The sequence below is a fragment of the Pongo pygmaeus genome, chromosome 23, assembly GCF_028885625.2.
Source record: "Pongo pygmaeus isolate AG05252 chromosome 23, NHGRI_mPonPyg2-v2.0_pri, whole genome shotgun sequence".
Classification (NCBI taxonomy): domain Eukaryota; kingdom Metazoa; phylum Chordata; class Mammalia; order Primates; family Hominidae; genus Pongo; species Pongo pygmaeus.
Genome location: NC_085931.1, coordinates 37,270,642 through 37,292,346, shown reverse-complemented (window position 1 = coordinate 37,292,346; position 21,705 = coordinate 37,270,642). Strand labels below are relative to the sequence as shown.

The window sequence follows — 21,705 nt, the reverse complement described above, 5'->3', positions numbered from 1 at the left end:
CTCAAAAAAAAAAAAAATGCAGCGGAGTGACTTGAGCTGGTTCTCATGAGGAACGTCACTAGCTCCTGAGTAGGGGATAAGCTGGGCAAGAGTGGAAACCACCAGGAGGCTGTGGTTGTCCAGGTGGGAAGCGGAATGGCTGAAAGAGAGGAGGCCAGATAATGGACAGATGAGCCTGGGCACAGATTAGGTTTGGGGTGGGGAGGGACAGCCCCAGGGGAGAAGGCAGCCAAGGAGAGAGATTCCTGCCCTGAAGGAGCTGGTGGAGGGAGTGAGCAGGAAACCCACACTAATACTCTCAGCCTCACACACGCCTGTCCCAACCCCTGAACCCACTGCTGCTCCTGGGAAAAGGGCAGTGGGTGTGGGAAAGCACTTGTCTCCTGCTTTGCTTCTTGATTCTGACTGCCACCCGGCTCTCTCTGAGGAGACGGGGGAGGGCAGGTGTCAGACCCACGCTCAGCATCCTAGCTTAGAAATAAAACATACTCTAGATCTTTCTTTCTTCAACATATTTGGTGAGTTTGGGAAGCTTACAGTGAAGATTCTAAGGGCTTCAAGGTGAAAATAGGACACCTTCTCTGTTGATCCAGGATTTAAATGTCCAAACCTGAAATTAGCTGTACTTCCCCTGAGAATAAAACCCAGAGAGTGCTTTGGAATCCTGTCAAGAGCTGGGAGGTGTTTTATGATTGCCTGTGCATGTCGAGGTACAAGCCAAAAAGTTGCAACCCTTCTCCCCTGCCCTGCCTCGCTATCAGCTGGGCCAAGCACCCCAAGAAAAGGGCTTGAGGCCCGGGCTGCCAAACCAATGGGGAGGAGAGGGAGACAAGTCCTCTACCGAGTGTGCTGCTAAAAGACACCTTGTGCATCCTTCCTCCCCACCCAGGCTGGACTGGCTCGTGTGGCTGTGGCAGGAGCACATGGGCTTTGGTGTCAGACACCTGGGTTCAAATCGCAGCTCTGCCACTTATTGCTGGAAATCAGGGCAAGTTGCTCTTCTGTCTCTGAGCCTCAGTGTCCTCTTCTTTAAAATGGATAGGAGAAGGAAATGGACGTAAGGACTTGGCCTATCATGGGCCTTCAGCAAATGGAGGGCCCTGTTGAGTGTTCTGAGAAGGCAAGTGGCCTCCCGGGACAGGGAGAAGGACCTGGGGGGCCGGAGGGGTGTGGTCCTTCTGCATGCTGAGGAAGTGAGGCCTGGTTGTGTGTGCAGACGTCAGAAGATGCGCTGTGCTGTGAGCCTGGATACTCGGCTTCCAATTCCAGCTTGCCCTGCAGCTGGCCACGTGACCTTGATCATGTCAACTGCCCGCTCTGAGCCTGTTTTCTCATGTGTTAAATGTGCAGTTGACAAGGATAAGGTAGGGGAAGGAACCTCGTAGGGTGCACAGTGCTCTCCACGCTCAAAGAAGCAGGTGCCCTCACCTTGAACTTGGGGGTGGCTAATGTATGGGAAGCAGGGAGATATGGGGAAAGGCAGGTACCCAGAAGTTAGAAGCAACGTGTGTGCCTGGGAAGGAGGCGGAAAGTAAACCAATCCCTGTGTGTGCTGCCTCCTGCCTCCTAATGCTGCAATCTGCTTGAGTATTTTCCCTGCCATCTGTCAGCAGTTCTAAAATATGTGGCTTATTCTGTCCTTTTCCCTGTGTTTACATCTGGTTAGCAAGATTTGGCTGGGGAGTTAAATGTTATGGAAGGTTGCTGGCAGCAGGCATGACGGTCCTCAAAAACCTCATTCTGTGCTTAGCCTCTGCTACTCATGTTTACATCTTGACAATGTGTATAGAGTACCTCTCCCATCCACCCAGACCACGACATAATAGCATCTTACCAAAACCTCACTTGACACTCACAGAGTGGTTTAGGACTTTTGGTGGCAAGGATAGAAACCACAACTCAAACTTGGCTTACGAATAAAAGGCGCATTTATTGGCTCATGTAACAGAAAAGTGCAGAGGTAGAGCTGGTTTTCGGCAGAGCTGCGTTCAGGACTCACGTGATCTCCACAGCGCAGGCCCCGCTTGCCTCCATGGGTTTCTCTCTCAGCTTCTTTCCCTTTACCTCCCCCCACCACCCCACCTAATAAAAAGTGGCCTCTCTTTCACAGTCGTCCCAGAAAAAGAACTTGGATCACGTGCCCAGCCCTGACCCAATCTCTCAGTGGCCCAGAGTTTGGAAGACTGATTGGTCAGATCTGGATCATGGGCCCAGCCCTGGAGACCCAAGGACTGAGCATGAGGATGTTATGGTCTTGCAAGAGGCTCATACTGTTGGCAGGATAGGTTTAAAAGCAGTGCCTGCCGGCCAGGCGTGGTGGCTCACGCCTGTAATGCCAGCACTTTGCGGGGCAGAGGCAGGCTGATCACTTGAGGTCAGGAGTTCGAGATCAGCCTGGCCAACATAGTGGAACTGTCTCTACTAAAAATACAAAAATTAGCCAGGCGTGGAAGCGGGCGTCTGTAAGTCCAGCTAGTCGCAAGGCTGAGGCAGGAGAATCACCAGAAGGTAGAGGTTGCAGTGAGCCGAGATTGCGCCACTGCACTCCAGCCTGGGCAACAGAGGAGACTCTGTCTCAAAAAAACAAAAACAGACAACAAAAAACAGTGACTGTCCTCTAGAGACCAAGGTTAGGTGGCCTGCCCGGTGTTACACAGGGCCATAGCTCAGACTTTAACCTCCAGGCTGAATGGTTTCAAAGGCCTTATTATTATTGCTACTCACAGCAGCGACCCCCTCAGCCCGAGCTACACATTAGAATCATGACCGGAAATGAGTTTAAAACAAAGACCCGTGCCTGGACCCCACTCTCAGAACAATGAAAAAAGATGCTTTGGGAGTGGGATGTGGGCTTTGGGGTTTCTGACAAGTTCCCAGGTGACTGCATCGTGCAGCCACAGTCAAGGACCAGCACACCAGGATCACTCCTCTCCCCCACGGTATGCTACGGAGCACTCAATGTTACAAGTTTAGTCGCTGTCACCAAGGACAGAACCCAGACAATCTGGGTGACTCTAGGGGCTGATGAACAGGTGCCTGGGAGAAAGGGTTTGGGATCAGAAGAATGGGGTGTGACCTTGTACAAATAGTAATTGGTCTGGCCTTGAGTACATGGGAACAGAGGGAGCTTAAGGCCAGTCCAGGCTGTCTCGGGTGGAAGGCAGGATTCCTGTTTGCAGCCCGCTGGCTCCCCTTTCTCACCTTGAGCCTCCAGAGCTACAACATTTAATTAGTTTAGCAATGCCTAGTTGGCAGTGCACACTTGAGGAGGGTGAGAAACATCGCGATCCCAGGTGAGTGGTGCTCTTCCCTTCCGCTCGCTGTGGCAGCCCAGCCAGGACTGCTGGCTGGAACCTCACTTGCAGGTGAAAACACGCGGCAGCCCGGCTCCTTCTAGGGCTCTTGGCTGGGAGACCCCCTGTCTCCCTCTCTTCTAAAGGGAAAAACATGAAAAACATAGCTACTGAGGGACATGTTTCTTCCTCTGTGATTAGACACAGGCAATTGAAAGTAGCCACTGGCTTCTCTGGCCACACCCACTGCTGTCCCGATGTGTTTTCCCATCTCTTCCGTTTGGCAGCCTTCCTCTTCACCTGTTTCTCTACTCAGCTGTGGCAGAAAGGGAAACAAGGTTGTTGAGTGCCCTTTGTATGCCAGGTACTGCACATACCCACAGAGGAGAAACTGAGGCTATGAGAGGCTAAGGGACTTGCCCAAGGTCCCAAGGGTGCAAACTCCTAGCACGGAGTCCTAAATCCTCAGCTTTTCTGAAGTCAGAGTCCTTGTTCTTTGCCCAGTTAGACATCTATTGCTCCTTAACATACCCTAGATGTGCTCTTGTTGCCCCCACCCCACTAGTCCCATTACTTTGGGACATTTTCCTTCATTCACTATCCACAATCAGTTCTAGTGACCCACCTGGTCTCTGTGACATCACTCAAAACACAAGAGCCTCAAAGTCACTAGCCCCCTTCTGCCTGGCAAGTCTTTTTTTTTTTGGACAGGGTCTTGTTCTGTCGTCTTGGCTGGAGTGCACTTAAGTGATCTAGGCTCACTGCAGCCCCCGCCTCCCAGGTTCAAGTGATCCTCTCCCACCTCAGCCTGTCAAATAGCTGGGACTACAGGTGTGCACCACCACACTCTGTTTGTTTGTTTGTTTGGTAGAGACAACGTCTCACTACATTACTCAGGCTGGTCTCAAACTCCTCGGCTCAAGCGATCTTCCCCGCTCAGCTTCCCAAAGTGTTAGGATTACAGGCGTGAGCCACTGAGCCTGGCCTAAGTCTTTCTTTACAACAGATGACCTCACCACTTCACTCTGGTTTTCAGCAAGATCCTTTATTTATCTTCTGTTCCCCAGACACGTCACATGAATGCAGGTAGCTAGGTACCTGGGCGGGCTGTTGGTTTTGTAAACGCAGAGCAGAGTAGTCAGGATGTGTAGAAATCATGCACCTCAGTGATTCTTTAACAAGATACTTAATGAGTAAAAAGACTTCAGGTGTGTTTGAAAGTCTGCCTTTTCCTGCATTCTCATCACTGACAAATATCTGTGTAGACATTTTACTCAAATATAGATATGTGCTCTTTGCACACTTGCTAGTACCTGCCTGGTGCATTTCAATTGTTTTCTTCCGACAGTTGTACCTCTTAGAAGCTGCTGTTTTCCATTCGGATCTAAATGCTGGACCTGCACCTGCGACCAGCTGTATATTCCAAACCACTCCTCGGCTTTATAAATCTGACACTGCTCATTATACATTATTCAGAAAAGGCGTCTCTAGTGTGGCTGGCCGGCTACGCTTTCACACATCAGCTAACACAGGCTATTTCTAGACTGAGTGCCTCAAACTGTTCTCCTGGGACCTTTTCCTTCGGGAAGAGATCCACATGTTCTTCACAGGAGACCAGAAAACCAGCACAACAGCCACGGGTCCTCTGGGCATGTAGGTCTTCTCTGTCTCCTCACTAGCACACACTGGCTTGGGTCATCGTCACGCAGTGCACACCTTTGTGCCGTGACAAAGACACAGGGCCAACTCTTCCACTATCTCCGAGTCTAGTGTTTGAACATTTATGTACAGACAAATAAATGAAAAAAAAAAAAAACAAAAACAAACAAAAAAAACACATAGGCAACAGAACTCCAAAGCAAAACGGAAACTTTGGTCAGATCTATTATTCCAGTTTTGCCAGAGAAAGGCTTTCCCCGAATGTCACGGGGTGAGCGCGGTCTTATCCCCCTACAGCTCCTATCAGCCAACCTGGTGGCCTTAACGTTCATCACTATGGACTCAAAACAGCTAAAACTGGGAATTTTCCAGGCCCAGTTTGGCAGTAGGGCTTCTGTAGGCAGTGAGGTAAGCGGATCACACGTTCCGTGGCTGATCTGTGTGAGCTGCAGCTTGGCGCTGGGGGACACCAGCTTCAGCTTTTCAGGAAAGCCGTGTTTAAAGAGTAGCCTCCAGTCCTGCTGGCCCAGTGCTTTTGCCATCAGGGACCTGACAAGGTTTAGGGTGACAAGGTTTAGGGATGGTGACAGTATCCCTGGGCCTGGACACTGTGCGCCACCCTGACCGTGTCTGGCAGCCTCTCCACCTGGCTACTGAAGCCAGTCAGGTGCGGGGGCTGCAGACTGTCCCCCTGCCGTCGGGTGGCTGAAGGGTCCCCTGTGTGCCAGCATCAGAGGCCAAGTTCTCTAGCCCTCTGGTTTGCAGTTTTTAGTTTAGTTTTTTTTTTTTTTTTTTTTTTTTAAGATGACCACAAGAAGTTTTACATTATTATATTCAGACAAATAATCATTTAGTTACTCTATTTCAGAGCACTGAAAAAAACAAGTAGCAACAGAAGACAGACTTACAAGGGCACTAAGTCTCTGGTCACTCAAGGACCAATCAAAGGAATGCGCTGTTAGGCCAGAAAGGAGTCTCTGAAGCAAATGATTGGAAGGAAAAAAAAAATCTAAGGAAATACAAGCTGAAAAGTTTCCATTTACAATAACCAAGGGAAAGAGGGACCCGACATGATATAAAATCCCAAATAAGAGCTTTCCGCTGAGGCAGGTTTCTGAGCATGGAAACATAACACCGGTAGGGACTGGACCGGACCACAGTCTGCCCAGGCCCCGCCTCGGCCCTTCTCGCTGATTTCAGCATGGGAAATACTCTCATCGTCCCGGAGCAAAGATGAAATCAAGGGCCTGCCGTTCGGCCGCTGCGACGTTTGGATGCCACAAATCCACCATGAAAACCACCCGTGGGCCATCCTCTGCTGAACCTGGAGGGGAAGGAGGGGTGAGAGGAGAGGTTCAAACCACCCTGGAGTCAGGACCCAGGATCCAGGCAGGGCTGGACCCTACGTGCTCAGCTTCGGGGCAGGGACCCCATCCTGTCCCTCGGCTCGGATCGGACCACCTCCTCTCTCATTGAGAATATAAATCTGGTTTCATGGGCTTCTGAGCAGGGTGGACAAAAGGAAATGGGGAGATGGAGGGATCTTAAGTGGGAATTTTTAGGGCAGTGAAACTATTCTGCATGATACTGTCATGGTAGGTCCGTGTCATTATCCATTTGTCAAAACCCACAGAACGGATGGACAACACCAAGAGTGAACCTTAATGTCAACCATGAACTTTAGGTAATAATAACGCGTCTATACTGTGTGTGTGTATGTGTTATGGGGTGATACGAAGGGGCCTCCTTGGTACTTTCTGCCTGATTTCTCTGGAAACCTAAAACTCCTCTAAAAAAAATAAAGTCTATTCATTGAAAAACAAAAGGAAGTGGGAAAGGCAGCCACTCACCTTCATGGAACGCAGCATGCAGGAAAGAGTCATCAAAGAGAAGGCAGCGCCCTTCTGCCCAGCACTGGGGCTCTCCCCCCACCACCAGCTCACAGCCATTTGGAGTTTTCAGACCTTGTAGGAAAACCAGAGAAAGGTGAGCGAAGGCAGGCAAGATTCAGGGAAGGCCAGGAGGTAGGGGGTGATTTGCCTTAGTGAAGGTTTTTGACTTCTAAAGCACCTGACCTGCCTCACCCCTCTGGAGCCCGTGCTATGGTCTGAAGGCTTGTGTCCCTGCAAAATTCCTATGTTGACACCTGACCCCAAGGTGATGGTGTTAGGAGGTGGGGCCTTTGGAAAGTGATCAGATCATGAAGGCGGGGTCCTAATAAATGGGAGTAGCACCCTTATAAAACAGGCCCAAGGGAGCTTCCTTACCTCCTTTCGCATCTTTTTTTTCTTTTCCCTTTATTTATTTATTTTTTTTGAGATGGAGTCTCTCTCTGTTGCCCAGGCTGGAGTGCAGTGGTGTGATCTCGGCTCACCGCAACCTCCGCCTCCCAGGTTCAAATGATACTCCTGCCTCAGCCTCCGGAGTAGCTGGGAGGCACTGGAGTAGCTTACAGGCACCCGCCACCTCACCCGGCTAATTTTTTTGTTTTGTTTTGTTTTGTTTTGTTTTGTTTTGTTTCAGACAGAGTCTCACTCTGTCACCCAGGCTGGAGTACAGTGGCGCAATCCTGGCTCACTGGAACCTCTGCCACCCAGGTTCAAGCGATTCTCCTGCCTCAGCCTCCTGAGTAGCTGGGATTACAGGCACCCGCCACTGCGCTAGGCCAATTTTTGTATTTTTAGTAGAGACGGGGTTTCACCATCTTGGCCAGGCTGGTCTTGAACTCCTGACCTCGTGTCCACCCACCTCGGCCTCCCAAAGTGCTGGGATTACAGGTGTGAGCCACTGCGCCTGGCCGAATTTTTGTATTTTTAATAGAAATGGGGTTCCACCATGTTGGCCAGGCTGGTCTCGAACTCCTGACCTCAAGTGATTTGCTTGCCTCAGCCTCCCAAAGTGCTGGGATTACAGGTGTGAGCCACAGCACCTGGCCTGACATCTTTTTTTTTTTTTAGATACAAGGTCTTGTTCTGTTGCCCAGGCTGAAATGCAGTGGCTCCACCATAGTTCACTGCAGCCTCCACCTCCTAGGCTCTAGAGATCCTCCAGCCTCACCCTCTTGAGTAGCTGAGACTACAGGTGTGCACCATCATGCCCAGCTAATTTAAACTTCTTTTTTTGTAAAGATGGGGTCTTGCTATGTTGTCCAGGCTGGTCTCAAACTCCTGGCCTCAAGCTATCCTCCCACCTTGGCCTCCCAAAGTGTTGGGATTACAGGCAAGAGCCACTGCTCCTGGCCACCTCCTTTCACCATGTGAAGTCACAGTGAGAAGGTGTCATTTATGAACCAGAAGCAGGCCTTCACCAGACACCAAATCTGCTGGCACCTTGATCTTGGGCTTCCAGCCTCAGAACTGTGAGTTCTACATTTTGTTGTTTATAAGCCACCATCTAGATCCTCACTGCGCTCTTGGCAAAAATTCATTCCTTCATTGGCTTCATCTATTCTGGGTCATAGATTCCTTTGATGAAAGTCACAGACTGACATTTGTACTACACTCTGAAGCCCAACCAGGGGACCCCCAGAAATCCAGGGAGGTTGGGTTTAGAACCCTGCCTTACCCAGTAACTGTGTTTACTGTAGTCTCCCCTCTAGGACTATCTCAGTTGCAATTAAAGAATCAAAGGCTCACACAGTGTTCTCCTCTTTGGGTTCTAGCCTTTTAATCCATTTTGAGGCTGGAGGATGGCATGCTCTTTGTCTGCCCTCATTCTGGGAAACTGGAGGACACTTCTAAGGTAATGGCTGAGGTTCAAGAGGAAACAGACTGGCACTTTTGTAAGAAGCCGTATACTTGGCCAGGCACGGTGGCTCACACCTGTAATCCCAGCACTTTGGGAGGCCGAGGGGCGAGCATATCGCGTGAGGCCAGGAGTTCGAGACCAGCCTGGTCTCAAACATCGTGAAACCCTCTCTCTACTAATAATCCAAAATGAGCCAGGCATGGTGGCAGATGCCTGTAATGCCAGCTACTCGGGGGGCTGAGGCATGAGAATTGCTTGAACCCAGGAGGCAAAGGTTGCAGTGAGCCGAGATTGCACCACTGCACTACCAGCCTGGGCGAATCGCACCACTGCACTCCAGCCTGGGCAACAGAGTGAGACTCTGTCTCAAAAATAAAAAATAAAAATAAAAAAGAAGCCATATGCTTCAAAGGCCAGTGGGGTCCGGTTGGAACACTGCCATGCGTGACCCTCAGTCGCCCTTTCCAACGCAAGGGTCTGCAGAAACACTTGGCCTCCATCACTACCTTGACGTCCAGAAAAGAAGGGGCCACCGTGGCTGTCTAATGATTTTGGAAGGGGTCGGGTCAGCCCAACAGCTCTCAGGAAGGCCCACCCAGGGGGAAGCAGAGTCCTGGAAGAGGAGCTGGGACGAGTGGTGGTCTTGTCTGTCTTCAGTGACTCACTGTGGCCACAATGACCCTGGGCAAGTTGGCGTTCCCCTCTGATTTAATGTCCTTTAGCATAAAAATGAAATAGCTTTCCTTCCAGCAGCCAGAGTATTTTAATGTATTCTTTGAACCAGAAATAATGGTTCCAGGAAGTACGTTCAGAGTAATAATTCAAATAAAGAGGCCACATGGAGGAAAGAGAAGGACAGAGGACTTGGGGACAGACGACTGGTTGTGACCCTTATGTGCTGTGTGACTTTGGGCAAGTCACTCAGCCTCTCTGAGCCATACCCTCACCTGTAAAGAGGGCACATTAGCATACCGAACCTTCCAGGACTGCTATGCGGCTTTCACCCTTGTTACCAATAACTGAAGACCTACTGTGTCTTCCTACTCAGCTTTGTGCTAAATACACACTTAACAGGTATCACTTCACCCACTTTCCAGATGGGGTAACTGAGAAGTTAAATGACCTGCTAAAAAGTTACCATTTAGTGTTGCTGAGTCAGCCTGACTCCAAAGAACAGGCTGTTATAAAACTGGACATGATGATATAAATGCTAGTTGTTATACTATTAACAGAGGAATTAACGTGATTGTGGATTTTTCGATTTTGCTTTCTTTATTATTATTATTTTTTGAGACAGAGTCTTGTTCTGTTGCCCAGGCTGGAGTGCAGTGGCATGATCTCGGCTCACTGCGGCCTCTACCTCTCGGGTTCAAGCGATTCTCCTGCCTCAGCCTCCCAAGTAGCTGGGATTACAAGCATGCACTACCATGCCCGGCTAATTTTTGTATTTTCAGTAGAGATAGGGTTTCGCCATGTTGGCCAGGCTGGTCTCGAACTTCTGGCCTCAAGAGATCCACCTGACTAGGCCTCCCAAAGTGCTGGGATTACAGGCTTGAGCCACTGTGCCTGGCCTGATTGCTGATTTTCTTGTAGTTAACATGTGTGATAGTTAATACTGAGTGTCAACTTGATTAGATTGAGGGATACAAAGTATTAATCCTGGGTGTGTCTATGTGAGTGTTGCCAAAAGAGATTAACATCTGAGTTAGTGGGCTGGGGAAGGCAGATCCACCCTTAATCTGGCAGGCACAATCTAATCAGCTTCCAGCAAATATAAAGCAGGCAGAAAAACATAAAAAAGTGAGACTGGCCTAGCCTCCCAGCCTATATCTTTTTCCAGTGCTCGAAGCTTCCTGCCCTCAAACATTGGACTCCAAGTTCTTCAGCTTTGGAAATTGACTGGCTCTCCTTGCTCCTCAGTTTGCAGACAGCCTATTGTGGGACCTTGTGATCATGTGAGTTAATACTTAATAAACTCCCCTTTATATATATATGTGTGTGTGTATATATATATATATCTCCTATTAGTTCTGTCCCTCTAAGAGGACCCTAATATGTTTCAACTCTCAATAGTACATTTCATTAAATCAGCTGAGACCGCTCATCCTGACAGAAGCCATGATTTCCCGCTATGGTTAACAGCAGCTGGGGGAGGCAGGGCTGTAAAGACGCCCAGATGGAGGGACTCAGAGGCTACGTTCTCCTTTGGCGTGTGCCCCTACTGGCTGGTTCAGGTGGTGAAGGCCTTTAGGAATGGGCAATTCGCTGCAGGGACAGCCACCCCGGGGTTTCAGAAAGAAGTTCCCCTTTCTCTGGGCCACTAAATGATTCATCGCCACGCGCCATGGTGCGATAGAAAAATGGCCTGGCCTGCTGGCTTGACACCCCCCTGCTTCTTGTTCTCTGCCTCCCCTTCATTCTGCTCCTGCCCCCATTCCTGCCTGTTGCCCACAAACCAGCTTAGTTGGCAGACGAGCTCAATTCTTCCCTAAACAGATCATTCCAGTGGCTCTTGGGGACAGTGACAGGTCCCACACATGGCCTCAGATAGTCCCATACGCTCCTCTATGGCGCAAGGTTTGCTGCTGTGTCCCTACCGAGCCCTGAAGGAGGGTAGAGAAAGGGCTCTGTCCACCAGCGGCCCCCACTTCAGGCGGCTGGCAACCGGGCACTCAGGGTGGGCAAGGGGAACATGAGCTGATCTACTGTTAACACCCAGCTAGACCACCTAGAAATCTGATGACGTGCAGAAAAGAAACACAAGAGTCTAATTGTGCTTCTTTAGCTAGAATTTGCTGAACATATTCATGCATTTTCATGAAGTATCTGCCTCCCTGGTAACATCTGCCTGGTGAGTTTCAGAGGAGTTTCAGAGGTGGTTTTCTGGAAGTTTGTGGCAGTGCAGTTGGAATATCCCAGCATTGTGTACGATGCTGAGTGGGGGGTGGGCTGAAGCTGTCCTGTGGTCCCATATGAAGTCGGGACTGGGTGATGCCACCTCTAGAAGTAGCTCACAGCAGGGCTCAGCAAATATGTCTCGAACAAATGGGCTGTGTTAGTGACGAGCAGTGGCTGGGGATTCAGTGGTCCACAGAGACAATTCCGTCAGTCACAGCTCAGGCAGAAGGCAGAAGAAAAGAAAGCACTGGCATTTCAAGAGCACAGTTCTGGAACTGCAGGTGCCTCCACCTTCAGCCAGGTAACCAGCAGAGGTGTGGCCACCAGGTACGCACCAGGCTTATCCTGCTTCTGACCTCATTCTCTGGACTCCCTCTCTGTCAACACACAAGGTCACGTAAATCCGACACACCTTTGTTTCCTTCCTGGGTGGATATTAATGTGGGCATGACGGTGAAAAGAAGGAAACGCTGAGAAAACCCAACCAGGGAGCTTGCCTTGGCCGTGGAGAACAAGCCACACCACAGTGGGACATCTTCCAAGAAGGTTTCCTGCCATCTATGGGAACATGGAGGGCCTACTTTTTCTGGCAAGCACCTAGCTGGGCTGAGAAGGGAATGACAGGACACAGGCCACAGTGTGAGCCAGCGTGGGCATGTTTTACACACACACGCACACACACACTCATGCACACATATCATACAGATGAACAACAAGCGTTAATCTACAGAAAGCAAACCCCAGATTTTCCTTGCTACCATCGCTTCCTACTCACACCTGTTTGAAATTCTACCACATCAGTCCTCAAATGCCCTTCCCCAGATGTCATTCTGAAGTTTTAAAACAACACATAAAGGCAAACCTTTCAAAAGAAGAGCATCACTCCCCATTGCCCACGGCCTCCATTCTCAAGCCTGGCATCAAGGGCCTCTGAGGTTTGCTCCCGCCTGACCTGTCCAACCTCAGCCCACACTACTGGCCTCCCCAGCAACCCTAGACCCAGCTTCCCCAAGCCCCGGGGGACGACTCTGCTCCCTTGCTCCACCCTGGCGGCACCTGATTGCTGTGTGGGGATCCTCCAGTGTCAGACCTACCTCCCCAGGGCACCCTGTCTGCAGCCGAGTGAGGCTTGGGGCCTCGCACAGCAGTTTTGCTAATGACCATCACCTGGATTATCATCCCATCACTTAGATTAGCTTACTGTCCACTGCCCTCTACCTGCCAAGCATTTTACACGTATTACTTCCCACTCCTCAAAACAGCCTGCAAGTGGGAATCGTCATCTCTGTTTTAGAGAGGAGAAAACGGAGGCTTAAGGAGGTTCAGAGCCCTGCCCAAGGTCACTCAGCAAATGGGGCGAGGTCAAGACCTGAGTCCAGATCTGTTTGCTTCCAAAGCCTGTTCCTTTCCCACTGTTTCCTGGGGGCAGGGTCCATGTCTTATGGATCATTTTTCACATGGTCCAACACAGTCCTTGATAATAGCTACTAGCTCCCATTCATCAAATGCTGTCACGCGCCAGGCACCCTGCCAAGGGGCCATGTAAGATGCCACTCATTGAATCCTCTCAACAATCCTGTGAAGTAAGTACCATCTCCCCATTTTACAGATGAAGAGATGAGGCAGAGAGGGACTCAGTGACCTGCTCGAAGTCTCACGGCTGACTGCTGACCGGGAATTCAGGCCACCTCCCCTAGAGCCTCCACCCAGTCCGCCCGTTACTCTTGAAATTCCTACCATGTCAATTGCTCAAATCTAGTTATAGTTCTTTCTTTTCTTTCTTTTTTTTTTTTTTTCTTAGTGCAGTGATATCCTCCATCCAAACCACATCTTACTCAGAACCCCCACACAGACAGCAGGAGAAGCAGAGCTGCTGAGGGTGAAGAGGGCTCGGGGGCCCCCAGCTCCGGCTCCTTCCCAGACAGCCCTGAGGCTCCTCTGCAGAACATGTTATGAAACTCCCACTCCAACCCATGCTCCAGGTTGCTCCTGCTGCTCTTCCTTCCTCCCTACTGAAGCTGAGGCAGCGTTGCAAACTTTCTAAGGCTGGACGCTGCCGAGGCTGTCTCTGCACACTCCAATCTGAGATGCTAACTGGTGATGCCACCATCCCAGAGACGAGCTTTTTATCGCCACTCACCAGGAATAAGGCATTCCGGGGAACTAATACCTCCATGATCAAGTTGTTTTAAGCCTACCTTTATTGAATACTTGCTCTATTTTAGGCTCTGTGTGCATACATACAATACAAATTATCTGATTTGATCCTCAGAATAACTCTTTAGGGGAAGATCTTTTTACCTCCACTTCCCAAATGGTGAAATTGAGGCTCAGAGAGGTGAAATGACTTGCCTACAGTAGCACAGCTCGTGGTGGGGCCAAGATGCAAACAAAGGCCATCTAACTCCAGACTTTGTTTGCAAAACCACAGCCACACACACAGTACGCATACGACAACTTTTCTCAGAATCGGAGTAAAACAAGCTTATCACCAAGGATCATTTCACCCTTGATGACTGCAAAGCTGCTTAAGTATCTTTCACAGCCTCCTGGACATCATTATGAAGCTCGGTAATCATTTTAACAAGTCTTTGGCTCTAGAACGACACTGTCCCCATACGGTAGCCACTAACCGTATGTGTCACTGCTATTTAAATTAAATTAAAATTTAGTTCCTCAGTTACAGGAGCCACGTTTCAAGCACTCAATTAGTCACATGTGTCTAGTGGCTACCATTTTGGACAATGAAGATGGAGAACATTTCTGTCACTGCAGAAAGTTCTTTGCACAGAGCTGCTGTCAGAAATTAGGTTTGCACTGATCACAAGATTTCTTTTTGACTCAATCTCTGCTGTCAAAATTGTTTACATGCAATTCATCAGTTTTTGCTAAAAGTGAACAATGCGAAAAGGCACAATTCTGAACATTTGAGCTTTCGCGATGTTTTGATGGAGAGGGGCTGAGCTTGCAAATGTGCATGCCGGGAGACCCCCGTCCCTGCAACATACCTAAATGGCATCGGATGCGGATGTTGGTGGGTCCATAGTGCTCCGTTATCACAGTCCCAGGGCTCAGCACAGAGATGCACGCGTTCCCAAAAACATTGTTCCCAATACAGGTCCGAAGGCTTCCGAGCAAGCGGTACGTCCGTGGGCACTTCCTACAGTTCCTGGGAACACAAACCCCCTGATTGACCAAGTAAAAGGTGAACCACTCTCCGCTGGGGGTGCTGTTCATTTTCCATCCTTGCGGGAGGCTGCAGTTTGAGAAAGCTTTGTAGAGGGTCTCAAACTCGCACAGGATGGTCTGGAAGTTCCGTTCCAGCACTTCCACGTCATGTTTCTGTGCGTCCCGGGAGAAATAGGGCGTGGTGGGCAGGTCGGGCAGAAAGAAGACCTCGGGCTTCTGGATGGAGGGCCGGCTGTTGAGGTACCGGCCCTGCTCGCGGATTCCCTTGTGGATGCGGCCCATGCCGGACCAGGAGTAGCGCTTGGCGTACTCCTGCAGGTTGTGGTACAGCTTCTGGTTGAGGCCCTCGTTGTGGGTGCAGCGCACGCACTCGGGGGACTGGCAGTACACGTAGCCATTCTGCAGCCCGTTGGCATCGGCAGCCTGCATGAGGGAGTTGACGGAGACGTAGGGCCGGGGCTGCTCCCTGCCCACGTGATAACAGTACCACACGAAGAGGACCAGGAGGCAGGCCACAGTGATGACAGCGGTGGTGTCGCAGTCCCGCACGGACTGGATGCCGGTGGCGATGCAGTCCCTCAGGCCATCCAGCGACCAGCTCCAGGCCACCAGCCACTCGAGCGACATCTTGGGGGAGTCGTTACTGGGGGTGTGAAGCAAGGTCAGACAATCAGTCCTCGGAGGTCCCAAGGGCGCCCACACCATGCAGATTAGCGTGGGGGGGAAGGAGGGGCTGGGGCAGGGGGAGGCATGGCTGCCACCGATCCTCAGATCCTGCCAGGGGCGGCATTGATGAACGACAAGGTTGGCCGTGCCCACTGCTCCACTTTCCGGCAAAAGTCACTGCAGTGGGGTGGAAGAGGCTGGTTTTTGTCACATTATCAAGTGCCGTCGGTCCCTGTGAAAGGATTTGTTTAGGACAACCAAACCTGGGATGGAAAAAAAAAATCAGCATAAATTTTACACCTGGAAAAGTCCTCAACTGAAATGTAAAGTGTTAGATCATTCTGTAGGATCCTAGTTGGTGGGGGTCACACTTTGCAATCTTGTGTATTCCCTCCCCATTCTACTGCCACCCCCATTTCCTAAAAGGCCAGTAGTACTTCATCTGCATCAAGTACTGCTTAGAATTACAGTGGTCCCATCTGCTTTGTGCCCTCCATAGGAGGTGCTATTATCCCCATTTTACAGATGAGAAAACTGAGGCTCAGAGAAGTTACATAACTCACGAGAGTTATACAGCCAGGGCAGAGACTCAAACCCCATCTGACTTCAAGGCCCATGTCTATCCATTTTGCTGTGCTATTTCATCATAGGTATTTAATCAATGCTTATACTCCTGTAATCGCTGTACCTTTAATTCAAAAGAATCCTGGATTCAAAAGCATCTTAAAAATGGCAAAGGGACTTAAAAACTGCATATTCTCCATTTCACTTTCTCTTTGCAAGCATTTCATCATCCTTATTTCATTCTGTTGCCCTTCTGACAGAGGTTGGGCTAATACCAAGTTGGAAGAGGAAGTAGGCACTCTTGAGGTCATGCCTGCGGCAGAGAAAGGGCATTTTCTGTCTACCCACTTGGAGACTACCTATGGTCTTACCCATAGGGTCATAAAAGGAAAATGAGGGAGGTAGAATGAAAATAAAAGCCCTTCCAGGCCTCTGCCTCAGTTTCCCACAGCCGACAGCATCTCCAAAACAGCCAGAAGTGCTTTGCCACTTACCTAGCTGGGGGTTAGGGACAGGGCCCGGAACCCTCATTGTCCTAATAACCTAAAAGGGCTTGAATGTCATGCTGCCTAAGTCTCCCAAACCCCAGCCGTGTTTCCCAGCATTCTCCAAAACCTTTTGTTCATCCGGCTTCTTCTAATACAATGAGAACAGCCAGGTCTCTGCTTCTACAAGTCTGATACTCAGGGAACACAATTTCGAATATCCCTTTTGTACTCTACCCTCTCACAGCTTAAAAAATGGAAAAGTTGTACCCTCCCTTTACCCAGGGACTAAATTTGGCCTGAAAATTCTTGCAGCGTCGTAGCAGAGAGGAGCCAAATTAGAGATGGGCCCAGTTGAGGATTCATCCCAACCTTGGGCAGATCACTTCTCCTAAGCCCGTTTCTTTTCTTTTGAGACGGAGTTTCACTCTTATCGCCCAGGCTGGGGTGCAATGGTGCGATCTCGGCTCACCACAACCTCCACCTCCCAGGTTCAAGTGATTCTCCTATCTCAGCCTCCTGAGTAGCTGGGATTACAGGCATGCACCATCACGCCCAGCTAATTTTGTATTTTTAGTAGAGATGGGGTTTTCCATGTTGGTCAGGCTGGTCTTGAAATCCCAACCTCAGGTGATCCGTCCACCTCAGCCTCCCAAAATGTTGGGATTACAGGCATGAGCCACTGCACCTGGCCGCCTCAGTTTCTTTATCCATGAAATGGGGTTCGTGTTCATCTCACTGGATGAAGATGAATGATGGCGGATGGACAGCCCTTACGACCACGTCATAATGAGCACCCAATATATGCAGGCGACAGTCAGGATGGGTGGCATCCCATAATGAGTAGCCAGCATTCCAAAAGTGAGGCATGAGCGAATGGTATCGCAAGACTCGGAATTCCAACAGTTAAAGGCAAATCCTGGACACTCTTGTTGCCTCATGTATTGAGTGGCTTTTTCGTCCCCAGACTTGCTAAGCTAAACATGAAAGGGAAAGCTTAGGTGCTCATTAACTGCCTACTTGCTTTTTCCCAGTTTCGGTTGAATAATCACTTGACTATAATGTTTAGTAAGTCAAAAACACACATGCTGAATATTCATGGAAATTTTTTATGTTTCTAGGAAAAATACAAGAGTGAGGAGGTTAGAAGCTAAGTTGTTGTTTTTTTTTTTTTTTTCTTTCCCACACCTTCTCAATTTCTTCTCAGATTCAAGAGAAGAGGAAAAGGCTATGACTCACTGGAGGTTAAGAAACCCCTTCAGCCCCGTTTCTCTCCTTGTTAGATCATAAACTGGCAGCTGTTATCTCTTTAGGAAAAGGAAAGAAAATCCAGATGAAAGATGTTTTGTTTTCAAGTCACCTCCCAAACAGAACTCCAGAGTTCCTGAAATTCAGTGTGAAACAATCATCTATGTGATACCAAGCACTTTTACTAAAAGGATTTCCCCCATCACTGAGCTAAACCCCTAACTGGAACTTTTCAACTGAGTCTGTCAGGAGGAAAGGTTTTTTTCTTAAATGGTCTAAGAGTGAGATGGTGATAATTTAACAAGCACCTGTAAAGTGTTAGTTCCCATCAGCCCTGCTAATCACTTAAGTCAAGCAAAATGCAGACACAGAAAACAGGGTGGATGATGGAGAAACCTCTCCACTGGACACCCCAGCCCTGTACTCTTCTCAGGAAAGCCTCCTTCTGTACTAAGCCAGCCATAAGCCCTCCCTAAGGCTGAGCTGTAAGCAAAAGAATGTAAAAGATTCTGAACCCCAGCTTCCGACCCTCCTCCCGAGATCATAAATAGCACTGAGAGCTCAAGTTAGGACTTTTCATACCTGTCAGTCACTTTGAGCCAAAATATGCCAATAGGCCCCTGCACCCAGAGGTGGATTTACAAGCTCAAAGCTGAACTATGACAATAAAAGAAACACTTACATTTGCAGAGTGACTGGCAGTTTATTAAGCACTGCTTCAAACATTTGATCCTCACAGCTACCTAGTGACAACTCCCCATCTCCCCAGTGGGGAGAGGAGAGACTCTCTCCCCCGACAGCTCCTTGCCCAGTGACCACAGTAGCTTCCAGCTTCCTTCACACATCTGTTCATTGTCATCTGTGTTATTTCTGTCCTCATCAGGGATGGGGACATCTCATTGCAGCTCTGCACTTTAATAATAAGCAACCCCAGATCTTCCAGCTCAGTTGGCTCTGGGGAATTGAGTCCAAATCCATGGCCAGTTGGAGAGCAAGTTCAATCCAAGACAACTCCTCACACCATGAACACCTGGGAGAGCCGGTCTCAGGCCTGACCTGGTCAGCCTAGTTCAGATGTCCATTCCCAGAGGCTGCCTAATACCAAAGACTGTCTGCTCACCCTCAGGATGAGGCCAAATCACCCTGGAAGCCCCCCAGTGAGCAGCACTGGGCAAGGTGTGTGATGCCTGTCACCCTCTCCACTCAGGAGCCAGAGAGATGCCGTGGGGCCAGCCCTTCCCGGTGCAGACCTGGGGACCTTCCCTCTCTTGGCCAGCTTCTCAGCACCCACCTGCCCTGGAGAGTGGGAAAGAGGGGACGGCTGAAGATGGGTTAGCACAGATGGTGACCACCAGGAGGTCGGGGAGGAGGGGGATGGGACGATGGAAAGGTGAGTGTTGCCAGGAAAAGTGGACGATCAGCTCAAGATTGTGGAAGGAGGTTTATGGCGCCTGATAATTCGTGGGACAGGGGAGGAGGGTCACCACGTGAAATATGGGAAGTGGGTGATGCTGAGGGCTGGGGGAGGGGACAGGAGGTGAGGAAAGAGGGGTCACAGAGGAGGAGGGAGGCGGAGGAAGGGACCACGATGGGGCAGGGAAGAGGAGTAGGAGGAGGTCTAGAGAGGGTGATGCACGGCTCCGAGGCGGCGGCGCTCAGCACGTACGAGCACTGGCCTCGGCCGGGCCGGGATGCGGGCGCCCGGGTCCCGGAGCATCCTCGGCGGGGGCGGGGGCGGCGGCGGCGGCGCCGGGAAGGGAGGGCCGCGGGCCTGCAGCTGCCGGGCTCCCGCCTCCAACCCCTGTCCTGGGGTCGGCCCGGCCGCGCCGCCCTCCAGCCCCGGCAGCCCCCGGAGACGAAGCTTACCTGCGCCCGGGCGCGCGGACGGCTGCCGGGACCCAGGAGACGCCGCCGCCCGAGGGCGCGGACCCGCGGACGCCCCGTGCCCGGCGCCGCGGAGCCGCCGCCCGGCTGCTGCCCAGCCCACGCCGCGGGAGCCCGAGCCCGAGCCCGAGCCCAAGCCGCGCCGGTGCCCCTGCCGGTGCCGACGCCGCGCTGCGCTCCGCGGGGCCGCGAAGACCACAACTCCCACAATGCCGCGCGCGCTGGGCCGCCGGGGGAGGGGGCACCGGGGGGGCGGGGCCTGCGGGGCGGGGCCGGGGACCCCCCTGCACCCGGCACCTGCGCTCGCAGTGCGGGAGGCGACCCGAGGCCGCGCCCGCCGCCGCTCCGGAGGGTCCTGGCAGTGCGCCCCGAGACGCAGCGCCCGCCCAGCCCGAGGATGCGCGCAGGCGGCGACGGGCGTGCAGTCATTCATTAAGAAAGGCTCGCGTCGCTTCCTTCGCTCTTTCGTTTTTCGCTCTGTGTCTTTCTCTGTTCTCCCTCCCTCTGTCTCTCTGTTCCTCTCTGAGTCGCCCTCGTCTCCATTTCCTCCTTTTCATTCTCTTTCACTTCCCCCCCACCTCACTTCCTCTCGCCCTAACGCCTTCTTTCCTTTATTGATGGACTCAACACGGACTTCTGAGGCCCTCAGGCACTTGGAATGAAACCGCAAATCGAACCGGATTCTTAGTCTCATGGAAAACTCATTCGCTCAGTACAGTAATGATGGGCCAGCCTGGGTCCCCGTGCCTGCCTGCTGCGCTGAGCGTGCGCGGTGAGCGCTCAGGCCCGCCCTGCCCTCAGTGAGCCACCGTCTAGCGGGAGGGGACCCTCACCCCCGGGTAGGGTTTAGGAGGGGAAGCACAGGCAGGACGGTTGTCTGACCAGGGGACTGATGAGCTGCGAATGGAGGCCCCAAAGAGGCTGCTTGGAGGAGCTGACGTTTGAGCTAAGACCTGGGGGAGACAGGCTAACAGTGGCTACGGGATGTGTTAGGGGCACCAGGGAAACTGCATGGGTGGGTTCTGGGAGCATAGAGTAGGATGGCCCGCCCACAATCCATCTGTCTCTGTCCCAGACCCACCTCTCTTGTCTCCCAGAATTTATCTCTGACATGGCCCAGAAGCCACCTCATGTCTGTCCCAGAATCCATTTCTCATCCCTATTCCAGAAGCCACCTTCACCCTGTTCCAGAACATACCTCCTTCCTGTTCCAGGACCCGCCTCCTCCCTGTCCCAGGACCCACCTCCACCCTGTGCCAGAACTCACCTCCTGCCTGTTACAGAACCCACCTCCTCCCTCTTCCAGAACCTACCTTCTTTCTGTCCCAAGGCCCACCTCCACCCCGTCCCAGGACCCACCTCCTCCCTGTCCCAGGACCCACCTCCTCCCTGTCCCAGAACCCACCTCCACCCTGTCCCAGAACCCACCTCCTCCCTATTCCAGAAGCCACCTTCACCCTGTTCCCACCTCCTTCCTGTTCCAGAACCCACCTACTCCCTGTCCCAGGACCCACCTTCACCCTGTACCAGAACCCACCTCCTTCCTGTTACAGAACCCACCTCCTCTCTCTTCCAGAACCCACCTCCTTCCTGTTACAGAACCCACCTCCTCCCTCTTCCAGAACCCACCTCCCTCTTCCAGAACCTACCTTCTTTCTGTACCAGGACCCACCTCCACCCTGTCCCAGGACCCACCTCCTCCCTGTCCCAAGGCTCACCTCCACCCTGTTCAGGAACCCACTTCCTTCCTGTTCCTGAAGCCACCTTCACCCTGATCCAGAAGCCACCTTCCCCCTGTTCCGGAACTCACCTCCTTCCTGTTCCAGAACCCACCTCCTCCCTCTTCCAGAACCCACCTCCTCCCTCTTCCAGAACCTACCTTCTTTCTGTACCAGGACGCACCTCCACCCTGTCCCAGGACCCACCTCCACCCTGTCCCAGAACCCACCTCCTTCCTGTTCCAGAACCCACCTACTCCCTGTCCCAGGACCCACCTCCACCCTGTGCCAGAACTCACCTCCTTCCTGTTACAGAACCCACCTCCTCTCTCTTCCAGAACCCACCTCCTCCCT

General features: G+C 51.4%; 1 protein-coding gene across 2 annotated transcripts; it reads right to left on the bottom strand.

Annotated features, from left to right (window-relative positions):
- Positions 1 to 1,910: 1,910 nt before the first annotated feature.
- ASPHD2 (aspartate beta-hydroxylase domain containing 2) lies at positions 1,911 to 19,836 on the bottom strand. Of its 2 annotated transcripts, none has more exons than XM_054470520.2 (4): positions 19,616 to 19,836; positions 14,606 to 15,715; positions 6,803 to 6,916; positions 1,911 to 6,276 (listed from the first exon to the last, which is right to left on the bottom strand). In XM_054470520.2, the coding sequence occupies exons 2-4, from the start codon at positions 15,489 to 15,491 to the stop codon at positions 6,167 to 6,169; spliced, it is 1,110 nt and encodes a 369-aa protein (XP_054326495.1). In that variant the 5' UTR covers positions 15,492 to 15,715; positions 19,616 to 19,836; the 3' UTR covers positions 1,911 to 6,166. The 2 variants fall into 2 exon arrangements, with proteins under 2 accessions (XP_054326495.1, XP_054326493.1); XM_054470518.2 differs by lacking the exon at positions 19,616 to 19,836 and adding an exon at positions 18,432 to 19,533.
- Between the last annotated feature and the right edge of the window lie 1,869 nt (positions 19,837 to 21,705).